Genomic DNA, 14,412 nt, shown 5'->3' with positions numbered 1-14,412 from the left:
TTAGACTCAAGAAAATTTACAGAAAAATTAAAGATTTGTCTTTAACACTAATTTATCTTAAAATGTTCATTCCTGGTTCTTATAGGTTTGTGCTCAGATGAATTACATCAATGTCAGCTAAATATCAATTTAACACACCAATTAATTATACCAGAATAATATAAGATCCAATTATCTCTGTGTTTAGCTTTGTTGGAAAACTATTTTGATCTAAATCCAATGAAAATTCATTAAAAAAAAAAAAAAAAATGTAGTTGCACATAACATAGAGACAGAACTATTCAACTATACAACAAAGACTTAGGCGTCAGCCACTCTCCTTGCAACCATGAACATCAAAACATCAGCATATACAAAGGGCAGGTTTGAAATGTTTCAAGTCTCTGGGATTGATAACAAATTCCTCACAGCAGCACAATGTAATGCGGGTCATATAAGACAGTGTAAGTGCAGTTCAGAGGCTGCTTCAGGTCTTGAACTGGTTGGTGTGTTATGCTTTCCGCTGGGGTACATAAGGGAGCCTAAAACCTCACATCAGCAAATGAGAAGTGCTGATTGTGACAGAATTTGAGCCTTTTCTCGTCATGCTCAGTTAATTGTTTACCTGCTGGAGGTGAGAAAAGAACAAACAAAAAAAGCACTCAAACAACAGAACAAAGGCCTTAATCAGCGATCTGTAAAAATATACGCTCAGACCTACTTATATGGGTAAAATGGTTTAGTCCTTTTCTTCCATTAACATGGTCTTTCTTCAATATCTTTAGTTTGCTAAATTAAAGATGGCTGCAATCTCTAAATCTTTGTCTTCTAAAGAGAAATATAACATTGAAATGAACTTTCTGCCAAAGCTGCACTTGGAAAGATTAAAGGACGATGTGAATTATGCCTCAAAAAGTCTTTAAAGCGAGAAAGCACTCAAATGAAGCACTCTACTTCAGACATCAGTCATGAAAATTTAAGAATTTCTTAAAATTCAATGTTCAAAAAAAGACAATGTTAAACGTTTTGGGAGATATTGAACCCTTTTGCATTTGGTATCCTTATAAAAGGTTTATCATATATTTCACATATTTCAATCTTAAATTGAATGAAGCCTGTGTGCTGTTTCAAGCAAAGAACTTCACTTCACTGGTACTTTTCTTACCTCATTACCAGTAGAAATAAGAAACTAATTATTTACAGGCTACTCCAATCTTTTACTGTACACTTCACTACATCTCTGAGGAAAATAATGTCGCTATTTTTCTACAATACATTTATTCAAAAGCTAGAGTTCCTGTTCACTTTTTAGACAGAAATTTTAAACACAAAACTTCATGATCAGTTTTATTGTTATTTTGTTTTAATGAAACATGGTTGCAAGTCTTTCACTAAAGCAGATTAAAATAGGCTACAACACAACTATTCTTGATTGAATGCAAAAGTAATAACAAAGTTCCAAAATCTAACTTTTAATTCAAATAAGTTTGATCTTTAACCTAGCCTATTCATAAGATCGGCCTTTAGTACCTGGGGAGCTTAAAGCTGCATTGCTGAACCTTTGTCTCCCCCTTGTGGCAGGGAACAATATTTACAAGTAAAAACACTGTCATACCCTATGCCGGTAGAAATCCGCAAGCGCTACGCGCAGCGGGCATGAATTTAGACAGCGCGGGAGTTTCTCACCGGAAGCCAGATTTGAAAAGTGTACTGTGACATCCAGAGAAGTTGGACCACCACGTGACCTCGTTTGACTGAAACGGATGCTTATTTTAATGCCCTAACTCGGCCCAACAAACACTTACAGTCCTTATAGGCTGACCTAAAGTAGCCTACATAAGCCTGTTGTTTCTAATGCCCATACTTTCACTGATGTGCACAATTCGAGACTTTAACTTGTTATTTTCACCGGTGATTCAGTCCCACTCCCCTGGAAGAGTCTAACTTTATTTTGGCGGGTTGTTTAAAATGCTCCCCCTCCGCTACTGAAACTCCTGCTGCCTGCATTGCTGCCTTACCTATGGTTTTCCATAAACAAGCGGGGACGTCTTTGAGGAGGAATAAAGTTTTCCCCAGCTGTTGCTGCTACTGCTTGCCTGCACGGGACGTTCACCTGGAGATCCTGCCGTGGACGTCTTGACACCGGGACATCTCCTACCAAAGAGTCTACTCCGCCACAGCTAACTTCACCGAAGTACCTGCTGATTTTATTAATATGGAGATGATGTTTTTGGCTTTGTGCACATTGTATGCAAAGCGCTTGCTCCACTGTAACAACTTGTTGATGGTGGCCTCGGAGTGGCCGAGCTCATTTCTGGTTGTTGTTCCATGCTTTCATTGTTGTTGATTTTTTTTTTTTTTATTGTGAAGAAATATGAATATTGACGTTAGAGTATCATCATGCAGCCTGAAGTGGCTTTCTGGCATGTTCCCACCCTGGTTGTTGCTTTTGATTTTTTTGAGGATCCTTATAGCATTTTGTCTCTCTCAAATACTGGCTTACCCCCCGGCGTGGTCATTTTCACACAGGCTGCAGAGGTGATGAGCCTCATTCTTACAGCTGAGCATTGGAAATAATTCCGCTTGTAATAGCCTCAGGAGGAGTGATGCAGAGTTGCTTTATTTACCTCAGGGGAGCTGCCTAGCTGTTAAGTCCTGCTCTGTCTACATTAACACGATACTTGTGTAATTTATGCATTTTCACTCTTGTCATGTTGCATGTGCCATATACAAGAGCCAGGCGAAAAGGAAATAAGGCAGTGTAGATGTGGGGGGAAAAGGAACGGACCTAAAAGCCCAGACATGCAGGACATGCTGTAGATTGTGCTCCACTGATTGCTGCTGAATATTAAATGTCTGTGATGTTTGCAAACTCAGTTTTTGCACATCAAACTCAATGCTTATTTGCTATTCCAGTTCAAGTGGAGGAAGATGGATGGAGGTGGAGAGAGGTGGTGCACAGAAGGCGGAGTGTGTGAAAGACCGAGAGATTAGGGATCCAAGGCGAGATAAAGCACCTTAAAACTACTTGTTCGAGTATCAGAACTGCCTTATCTGTGTTTTTGCATAGTAAGTCGCACCTATATAAGACAAAATAATTCAACATTCGTGTTGGTTTTGGTCTCCATACCTGCGTCTTTCATTGCTTCTGATTTGTTTCTGGCTCTGAGGCTGAATCGAGTGTATTATTCTTCACAGAAAGAAATCTGTTTCTCTCTCTTTTTGTTTGAAACCAGCCTCTTCGATGCACCTTCCTCTGTACTGTTAGGGCTTTGCACGAATCATTTTACAGCACAGAAAGCCTCTTGGCTCTGGGAAGCCTGAGTCTAATGTATAGTACAATATAGTAAATTTGCTTTCCAAGCTTTTTCCTTTGACATGTGTACTGACATCCTGCTGACTACAGACAGAACTTGAATTTAAGTGGGATTCTTAACACATAATACACTCCATCAGATTTTCTTTTCCCCTGCTGAGGTAAAAGCTAGGAAGTCGACATGGCTATGATTCTCATTCAAGTAATTTGGAACAGTTTGTCAAGAAGTTCTTTAAAACTAAAAAAAAAAATGAGGGTAATTTTGCAGAAGCTTTGGTATGACACATCCTCGCTGGAAACATGCCTCTCATTTTTTTTTTTTTTTTACAGCTAAAATGACTTCACAGCTCTTATGTCAGAAATGAGGAAGAGTCCTGTGGTGCACAGTCTTGTTCAGTTTCCTCTCCATTCATGTAATACACAGCAGGGATGAAGGAGGGGTAGGAGAGTTTGAGCTGTGTTCATTTGGGCAGAATAAAAAGCCATTCAAAATAGGAAAGTTGATTCTTGATAGAGAATTATACTTTCTAACCTAACTCTTTTGTTTTTGGTCCTCCAAATGTATCAACAGAAATGAAAAGGCAAACAATACATCACAGACAAATGGACATGTTTGCATCTTTAATTAGATTCCCGGTGATTTTTTTTTTAAATTTTTTTTTTAAATTTTTGCTGAAGAAAAAAACAGAAGCTCTCTCAAACTCCTGAGTCAGAGTGCTTTTCACATCATGGTCAGTTCAAACAGTTTTATAAATCATAAACAAATTAGTAATTTCTTCATAGACTATCTTTCTTTGACCTGCTTGAAAATAACCGGTGTCCATGTCTCTGATCTGGAGAATTATGCCAGGGTGAAGTTAAGAAAACACATTTCTATTAACCCCGCCACCCCCACCCCCCCCCCCCACCCCCTGCTGTTTGGGGCAACTCTTTTGAGAATTTGTCAGCTTAATGTGTTTTGCTGGAATTAAAAACGTCTCAGTGAGGTGACAGGTTGCGTAACTGTTGCATTTTAAATCTGAAGTGAAAAAAACAAAACATGTTCTGCGTGACTCAGGCTGAGAGATAGCACTCATCTGTGCCAGACGAACCGTAGGCCAGCATCGCAATGTCAGAGAGGGCAAACAAAAACCAAAGCTCTGCTTGTCGAGACATAGAGAGCACTCCAGCGAGACTGGTTGACTTGAACGCAAAATAAAAGTTCTGCACACAACTCTGGAATATTAACACATTCACGCAAATAATGACAAATGGAAAAGTATTGACCGTACACACATGTAGAGTATTTGTTTGGTGTGTGCGTGTTTGTATGTTTATGAGTTATGCAGAGCTAGGACCACTTGACCACACTCATCTAAAACCCTTTGACCCAAGCAAACTGTGAGCTGTCACTTCACTAATGCTAAAACTCAACAACTGCTCTAATATTCCACTTTGCAGTGTTGCTGACATTTAGAGGATGTTGTCATCGTGCGACACCGCTCTGATTGGTCGAGCAGTGATACGTGACGTGACTGACGTTGCTCTGCTGATAATCCCTTCATCAAGTAAATCGGAAATGCTTCCGTGATAATTGCTCCGTCTGACACTCAAGAAGCAGAAGAGCTCAGTGTTCTGGTCTCGGCTTATTTCTTATGTTGACACCAGAGTATTGGCATTTTTGTCCTCTTCGAGTGTCACTGCTCCTTAATGAAACTTAGATATCTGTTCTATTGAAATATTTGAATTATTATTATAAGGGTGCTCCACTTATTTAGCTTTGCACTTCCACAAAGGTAGCTTGCTTGCAACAACACTAAAAAAAAAAGGGTTACAAATTTAAGCGGCAGAGGGCAAGAAATTGTGTCAAGTCCCAAACACCCTCAATCCTACACTTTCCAAAAAAAAAAAAAAAACTCCACGGTATCTTTCATTAGATCTTCACTGTCTGGAAAACCTCCCAAATCTTTCAATCTCACTGCATCAAGGTTATTTACAGCGGAAATCTTCCCCCAGAGCCACAGAAGACATAAAGAGTTTCACAGGCTGATTAACTCTTTTCATGATACTAAACAATATATGTGGTTTCTGTGGAGTGTCCCTTTATCAGGCTTATTGATTGCTTAGTATATATATAAATATACATTTTAAGAAATCAATAAGCCCCGTTCTTTCCCCGTTTCCTCGGGTCGCTCGGGTCTGAGACGCAGACACACACTCAGTGCAATAAAGCATGTCTGGCCTTTTAAACCAGTTGACACCTGGCAGAGGAAGCAGATGGCTGTTAACAGCCCAAACCCCTGGCAGACCTGTTTAATTCAGAGAACCCCGGTCCTCAAACTGGATCACAGCCCAGTAAAGTGAAGGGAGAGTTGGAAGGAGCTCATTTGGCTGCCATTAGGGGAAAGCGGATGGCGTTTGTCAGATAGTGAGCGCGGCCAGCAGTGTTGACGGCGGCCACCTAAGTGGCCTGGACCTTCTGCGAAAGAGCAGGAGGGATCAACAGGGCAACTCCTACGCTACAGGGCAAGGAGCCCTTGGATGGCTGTTACATCCCTCTTGACATCATGAATCATGTTAGACAGTCTTTGTGTGTGGATGCAAGTGACAGAGAGATTGTTGTGGGGGTGATGGCGAAAATACTTTTTGCTTTAACAGAGGAGCATGGAAAATACACACATCTGTGTGTTTTCTTTTCTTTTTTTTAAAATGGAAAATACGCGCACTCACACACAGTCAGCACATTGTACTTTTTGTTTCTCCTTCGAAACATTAGTTCCTCAAAGACACATCTCTAGGGAGATAATACATTCGTTCCAAGCGATGGCGATGAAGATTACAATATCTTGATAGAATAGACAAACAGAGTAATTACTTCATGGCTAAAACCTGAGTTATTCCAACGTATTTCCATATGAAACTGCACAACAATACACATCAAAAATAAATGATGCATCATTAATCTCATATAGAGGATTATTTGCATGACTAAAGCTATGCTAATATATTCATGTGATATATACACACATCGACGTATGGGTTATTTATGTGTATGTCTGAGATTTTCTGTGAGGTCCAGTCAAAACACAGAACCACATGATGTTGGAATGAGTTTCAGTGACGTTTCTGAAGCACGTCGGCTTCAGAAAGTACGCTCTTGCAACAGAGGTGCGACTGAAATGGTATTTCTTTTTACACAATCTCGAATTTTGCTTTCAACTCAAGAGGCAGACAGACTTGGTGACTATAAAGTCCAGCTGTCGCCAGCTTTTTCCTCATTTTTTTACTGTTTTGGCCTTTGTTTTTGTTGATAGTCTTTGACCCTCACTCTGGAAATGAGGCATAATCTACTTTATCTTCCGCCTCTTTGTTCTGCTATTGCCCTTCCTCCTCTCTCAGCCCTCTCCAGGATGAAAGCAGGTCGTGACTGTTTATATTGAGTTAACGGGCCGAGCAGTACAGTAGAACAATGTTCAGTCACTGGGTCAGTTTGAACTGGTTCCGCGTGGCACCGGATGGCTCCGCTGTGCCCGTTGTCCCGGTGTCTTTGTCACAAAAACTCCTCATAGTCCAAGAGTTTGGAGTGCTGGCGGGTCTTCCAAAGGCGGTAGAGGCGGAAGTCGAAGTACATCTCGATCATCTCTTTGCCTTAAACAGTAAATGAGACCGGAAAAGTTTGAATTAGGCTTTTAGGAAGCGCAACTTCATCATAGCCGAGAACAACAATAAAAAGCACATTAAAGCACAAAATGTGAAAACCATAATATGCTGTAGTCTGAGGATTTCTGATGAGCATTCGATGAATATATTGTGTGTATCTTTAAATCCATCTTTGTTCAATATTATTCTATAAAAGATTTTGGTAAAGCTTTCAGGAAAGTGAAGCTGAACTTCTTAGTAAGTTGTTTTTCTGTTTGTTTTGATTCTGGGGAAATCTTTGAATTGAATTTTAGTTTAGCCTGATAACATTTGCTTCCTTAAATTCAGCCCAGTATTTTATCAATCACATTGGTGATTGTGCACCTCACAATTTATGTAAAGTGTCAATACAGGAGGGAGTGTGCTTTTCATGTAAAGTAACAGTGTGCACGTCGGAGTGGCTGATTGTCACGTGTCATCTAAGGTCTCATCCCACATCCCTAAACTTAAGTGTTTTTTGGCTATCCCTCAGAATAATTTAGACTCAAAGCATACTCCATTGATTTCATAGATCAGTGTATAATGTTTTACTGCTCCACCTATGAAAACTGTTGTATAATGTCTGTGGTTTGGAGAAAATAACCTTGATTTTGTCTCCAGAGGAGTGCGCTTTCAGAGAACTGGTCTCTTAGGAGGTAGGAGACGTCGAATGAAAGATGCTAATGAGCACTCATTTTTCCTGTGGAGCGGGCCTTGTGCCATAACCTGGAGTCTAAAGTCTGAAAGACGTGGATCAGTTCCATTAAAAACTAGAAATTATAGAAGGATGAGGATGAAAGAGAAGGCAAGTGAGTGTTCAAGAAGAAAATAAACGGATTTGAAATGAAAAGGAAACAGGAAGTGACAAAATAAATCAGATTTTTAAACGAGGGAACAGCTGTTAGAGGAAATTCTTCCTCCAGTTATCAGCACTGGACAGATGGAATTTGCCTGCATCCTCTCGTATGTCGTGGATGTTACATGTGCACGTGTGTGTGAATTACTATGCATGTGAGACTGCCTGGGATCTTCATGTTTGGGTGTGCTTGTTTGTTCTGACCCACCTTGCGCAGACAGCTCCAGTGGTGACTCGAACTCAACAGAATAAGGCCTCATCAGATTCTTGAGTTTCTTGAACAGCTGTCGGGCCGAGATAAGAAAGCAAACACCAATTAATCCTACTTCACTCGGATACGCTAGCAGCAGGGGAGCCTGCATCCTCAAGACACAACTCGCACAAACATAGAAACACGCACGCACGCACACGCACACGCACACACACACACACACACACACACACACACACACACACACACACACACACACACACACACACACACACACACACACACACACACACACACACACGCACAGAGGACAGCAATGAATTCAGCTTGTTACTGCTAAACAGATAGATGCACATTCTGTAGGTAACAAGGACGACAGGAAATGAGATGAGAGCACAAGTTGCAAAGGTATTCTTTTTTTCACCTGTAAATGTTGATAGTGATTTTTCATCTATGTGGTCGGTTCGGCCCAGTAAACCCTATGTGGAGACCCTATGGAATACTTTTTTTTTTTTTAAGACAAAATTAGTAATTTGAAGACATGACTTTGGGCCCTGAGTGGGAATTTTTCTAATTAAATGGTTGCTCGATCAGTTAAAAGAAATAGTTGATGGAGAAATCAACGTTTAGAATGATCATTATTTGCTGCTGTAATGACAACATTTTAATTGGAGAAATATTGAAATTATAGGATTTTTCTTGACACTTTTCAGCCCACACAGCAGGAATCGAAGCTCACCGATTTCTCGCTTGAATTTAGTCATGAAGAATCTCCCATGTCAGAGAAATCAAAGGGCAAACATGTCTTTGTCTTTCACTTTGTGATGTTAGAATGGAGTTGGTAAAGAAAAAGCAGCTTTCATTTCTTGTGTTTGCGGTCCTTTGAAAAAGATAAAAGACAACGGCTGGATGTCAGATGTGGAGGTGGGAACGTTTGGGGAGATGGAGGCAATGTGGCTTGTCTGTGGTGTAGAAAGAGCTGGAGGCAAATAACAAATCTTAGATAATGTGTTGTTTGTCGAGGTGGTTTCCTGTCTGTCCTGGGTGGCTTCTTACAAGCTCTCGGTGGCTGTTGCTGCCAAGGCATTACAAGACAGCTGCAGATTTTGTGCTGACAAAACCAAAACAAGGCTGAGAGTCTCTGGATGGTTGACATCGTTGGAAAACTGGGTCACACGGCGTCTGACCTGCTCACCTACTGTTCTCCATCAGCAGCCTTTGTTTTCATTCCTCCAAAACAACTAAACATTTTTTATTTGCATTTCAAATATAAGAGCTCACCTCCTCTGAAATTGAACAGTGATGACAGCATAGTCCATGCATTACAATAAATATGGCCCAGAACAAGGCAATTAGAGAGAGAATTAACATGACAAATTCAGCTTTTGTTGTGCTTACAAGTAAGAGTCCTTTAAGATTTATTGTGGGTTTTTTTTAATTAATTAAAAAAAAAAAAAATAGCCATTAGGATTTATTTCTCAAACAGGGACAAGGTGGTTTAATTTACCTGCCCATTGAAGTGAACCTTCTTTAACATGGTTGTGGGGTCATGTATATCTTATTCATATATATATCTATATATACATATAGATATATATATGAATTTAGGAGCCCATAACTGCACATATTCAAATGCAGTATATGAACATACTGAACATTAGTGAGTGTGTTACAATATCTGACCTGAGGCACAAAAAGCTTGATTAGCCTGCACAGAAGCCTTGTCCTGACTCCAATCAACACCTGCAGCATGAATGGAATCTATCTCCCTATCAGCCAACATCAGCACCCAACATCACTAATATTTTGGGGTGAGTAAATCCTGCCGTCAAGCCAGGTTCCAATTTCCCATGGGAAGCCTTCCCAGAAGAGTGCAGGCTGTTATGGCAGCATGAAGTGTAATGCATAAAAGGTGTCGACATATTTTTTGCAATATAGTCTTGCAATTTAGAAGAGGTTCATTGTTGCCCAAAATGAAAAGCACTAATGATTTCACAGTAGAAAAAAATTTATGCGCGTCTTCTGCATAGTTCTCGGCAGCATTTATCAATTCTATTTTCTAACTGTGATGTTATTGAGAACTACAGTAGACAAGTCCCTCATTTAAAAATGTCACTTTAGGCTCAGGAACTAAAGCCAAACCCTTGAAAAAAAGAGAAACACACCAATTTAGTTGTTTTGGAGCCACACAATCCTGAAATAAATGCGTGTGTTTGTGTTTGTCTGTCGGGGCGGAGATATCACTGATGTGCAGTCTGTTGTGCAGGCTGTCCATCAACCCGGGAGAGATCCACTTCATGTAACAAAGCATTTGTTGGCAGACATGACTGAAACAGACAGTTAGGTCAGACAAACGCTGCTGGCTATGGTGTGTGTCTGTTTCTGCATACTGTATGTGAGTGCCAGCTTGTTCATGTGTGTTGATTGTTTTTGGTGTGTGTGTGTGTGTGTGTATGTGGCTGTGAGTCTCACTATTGGTATTATCCATTACGCAGAATGAGGTAATGGTCACACAGGTGGATGAAAAGACAGAGAGAAACCATTAAAGCCAGGATGATAGCATGCTGATTATCAGACAGACAGCGACTGACACGACGAGCATAAACATGAAAGCAGATGGCTCTATAAACCTTTGGCTTCCTAAGTTATGAAATCAGTTTGTGTGGCTCCATAACATCATACCTCAATGACAGAATACAGGTATATTTCTAATGACTCTTAACATGAGTGTTTTTTTTGCACCCTCTATTGAAACAAGATGGTCCCACACCCTAACGACAAAATAAAAGTATATGACTCCCACTTGACCTTTTTCGTCTTGATAACAATAATAAACACGTTAAAATTGCAAAATGGTTGCGGTTTGGTCAGGTTTAGGAACCAAAACTACTTGGTAAGGTTTAAAAAAGGACCATGGTTTGGATTTGAATAAATACATCAGTTATATAATGTTGCATTATGTACGCAAGTTAAATTAAGTCAGCGTTGACTTTTGTTTTCAAGTTTTCAACAGACAACTTAAATGCAAGAAGACTTGGTAGGAAGACTTGCTTGCATTTACCTCACCTCTGCAAGAGAATACTTGTAGCAGCAAATCCATGGACTTGTATTAAATTTCTTGTTTAAAAAAAAAAAAAAGTGTTTAAATAATTAGTGCTGGTGTGACAGATGCTTTTAGATGGCTTGAAATTGAGCTCTAATGCTTTTTCATTCTGGTGAAACCTGCCAATAAGTAGTCAGGGAAATGGTGAGTTAAGTTCTTTTTTGTGTGTGCGAGTACATATGTTGTGCATTAGTGTCTGAATACCTTCTCTCCATTGGGGTTGCCGAGGACATAACATCCCATAATGTGGATCAGGTTTGGCTCTGGATTCAATTTACTCATAAAGCGACTGAGTCTCTTCCAGAATCTGAACAAAGACAAAGGCTACAGTTACATGGGCCAACTTTTTCTTACCAGAATATATTCTAAAATAAATGGACCTTGTCTCGTTACAACACATCAAGCAATTAAAACCGTTTAGGTTACATCAAATTTAGTATTTTAAGAGATAGATATGGGTCAAGCACATGTCACTTTTTTTGTATTGATTTACTGAAACAGTGGTTTTAACAGAATATACTTCTAACTGAAGATTAGCCAATTGTGTTTGCATCTCTGAAATAGGAAAACTTCACCTATTCAAACATAGTCCACCATGGGAGATGCATCATGTGAATAGTTGTAGACATCGCTTATAAATGACTAACAAAATGTAGCGGGAGCGTTGTATGGCCACAGTGGAACATCTTTCATTTAATCAAGTGGGAAAGCATTCACAAAAAGAGTCCTGATATCCTGTAAATAGAGCCAAGAGCATTTACAACTTTGTTTTGAGGAACTGTGATCCTTTGAAAGCATGATGTAATGCTTTAACCCCATCTTTGAAATGAAATTGACATTTATTTGGTATGAGCACATGCTTTTGAATTTGTTATTATTCAGCCTTTGTTTTAATTGTTGATAGTATAAAAGCCTCAAAGAAAATCCAGCCAAGGTATTTATTTTTTCACGTGCACTGCTCCCAGAAGTCACTATGTTAGTTGTCTAAGTTTCCGCTAATTCTCAGTCTCGTTTCCCATTACGTATCATTATATGTCTGCTTTATGAGACAAAGAAAGTAAATAGGCGGCATTAATATTCATTAAAAGGATCCAGAAATCTAGCTGTTGCTTACTGGCTCATGTCCTCCTCTTTTTCCACTTTAGCAAAGGTTGCCACTTTATTCTTCAGTAAATACAGATGACCAGGACCTCCCTAATAGACACACAATAGAATAAAACAATATAAAGAAATGTCACTCTGCATGCACACATAAAACCACATACATCCCCATTTCCTCTCTTCATAATTTCCAGGGCTGATATCATACCTTTTCTATTTGACATCATTTGCATCACATGTACAGTACAGCAGGGCCGTGAGGGTTAACCAGTAAAACATACAACTCTTCGAGGAATACAGAAATGACTTTTTTTCCTATGGCTCGTACTTGTTCCTTACCTGACAAAAGATGAGCATCCTCCAAAACTTGCTTCCTCTCCTGTAAGCGGTGAGCTTCTTGTCTATTTCCTCTAAGAGACAGAAAGAAAAAAAAAAAGGGTGGGATTAATGTGAACGACCGGGATCGGGAGAGGGAAGGAGAAAGGAAAATGAAAGAGGCAAGTAACGATGTACTGAGAGAGAGGAGCAAGGTGAACACAAAGGAAATCTCTGGAGGGGGAGTTCAAGTACAGGTGTAATAAAAGATAGCAGAGACACCAGTTGGTGTAATTTAAATTGAACTCGACAGTGTGTAGTTGAGGCAGCAGGAAGTGTCACAGTGAAATACAACAGATCAGTGGAAGAAATCTAAATTCTGTGTGTGTAAATATTTCCACTGGCATCCGTTCAGTTGCTCTGTGAGCTTTTTACCGCACGGAGTTCATTTTTCTGTTGGTAATTAAACTCCAGGGACCATTGACTGTAAATTCTTCTTTAGAAATAACAAAGTTCTTATAAAACCAGGTTAAAAAAAAGACATTACAAACATAATCCACAGAAACACTCACCCAAAATATCATCAAAAGTTGCATGTTCATGGTCCTGAGAAAAAAAAGACATGGCCACCAAACATTTTATTAAATACAGTGACGAAAACCATCTTTATTAGAAAACAGCTTTTTAAAAAGAAAAGGTTTGTAAGCTTGATGTATCCTTGTCATCCTGTCTGTGCAGCATGTCTGTGTGTCACTGTGATCGACTCACATAGAGGATGGGAATGATGGAAGGGTCATCTCTGCGGATTATGGTGGGAACATACTCCGCCTTTGGGACTTTAGAGGAGATCAGCTTCAGGTGGAGCAGAAACAGTTAGAGAGGTTAGATTTGTTGGATATAAGGGTAGGAAAATGTGGAAGATGGAAGAAAATGGAACAAAGTGGGGGAAAGGGAAGAGAATATACAGCTCTATAATATTCAGTGAAAGAGGTCAGATACGTATCAGGTACTGCACCCGCAAATCATATTGCAGTCCAAAGAGAAGGGTTATTTTAGCCGAGACCTCCCATCAGTATATACTAAAATAACTATATTTTAAAAAGCTATTTTAATGCCTCATTTACTAAAGAGGGGGAAAAAAACAAATGAATCTGTTTTTTTCTTTGATAATTTTGACATTTAATGTTATTATTGTAGTTCACCTGCATTCACTTCCTTTTGTCTTTGAGTGTGAACACATTAAATTATAATCATAAAAACAATACACCAAGAAAGATACACCAGCAGAGATTTACTGTGACATCAATCAGGACCTGTACAGATAAAATCTAAGGAGATCTTCCTTGTTTTTTTTTTATTGTTTTTGTATCATTTTTAACTATCATATTGCAGGTTCCCTGATGACTCCTCATCCAATGATACATTAAATATATTCCCATTGGATTAAATCATTTTTAGATCATTACAATGCTGATCTCTTACCATGATTTTGGGAGGTACAAAGTCATCTCCCTCACAAGCCAGCCGCTCCATCTCTCGTTCCTCTTCCCAGTCTACAGTGTCATCCAGGCCTCCTTCATCCAGGGTGCCACAGGAGGCTTGCATTTCTCCGCCTAGAACAGATTATAGGACACCCGTGAGGAAAACGTTTTGAAATGATAGGGTGTATGTAGAGGTGGAAGTACGTATATGTAGAGGGAAGGACGTGGCCAGGGAGTGAAGAGAGGTGAGTGCTGAGGGGGAAAAAAAAAAAGATGGAGCGCTTAATGATGGTAGTGACATAGGAACATGACCGATGGAGCAGGAAACAGCAACTATATGAAAGTAGCACTCAAATGCAAAAAAAAAAGAAGTGATTTAGGTTATTTAGGGAA

The 14,412-nt window shown here is 39.5% G+C and overlaps 1 protein-coding gene across 1 annotated transcript in view; it reads right to left on the bottom strand.

Moving 5' to 3' along the window:
* Positions 1–3,903: 3,903 nt before the first annotated feature.
* nsmfa (NMDA receptor synaptonuclear signaling and neuronal migration factor a) overlaps positions 3,904–14,412 on the bottom strand; it is a 38,706-nt gene continuing 28,197 nt past the window's right edge. Inside the window, 8 exon segments of the mRNA XM_069703652.1 lie at positions 3,904–6,922; positions 8,017–8,092; positions 11,327–11,429; positions 12,237–12,316; positions 12,563–12,633; positions 13,111–13,144; positions 13,307–13,390; positions 14,021–14,151. Of these exon segments, the coding sequence (XP_069559753.1) occupies positions 6,825–6,922; positions 8,017–8,092; positions 11,327–11,429; positions 12,237–12,316; positions 12,563–12,633; positions 13,111–13,144; positions 13,307–13,390; positions 14,021–14,151 (677 nt within the window). The 3' untranslated portion in view covers positions 3,904–6,824.

The sequence above is a fragment of the Brachyistius frenatus genome, unplaced genomic scaffold (assembly GCF_029030835.1).
Source record: "Brachyistius frenatus isolate BFR_SWC_R1_liver_20210118 unplaced genomic scaffold, ASM2903083v1 Contig_3, whole genome shotgun sequence".
Taxonomy (NCBI): domain Eukaryota; kingdom Metazoa; phylum Chordata; class Actinopteri; family Embiotocidae; genus Brachyistius; species Brachyistius frenatus.
The sequence above is the reverse complement of the archived record's forward strand: the minus strand, read 5'-3'. Positions and strand labels throughout refer to the sequence as shown.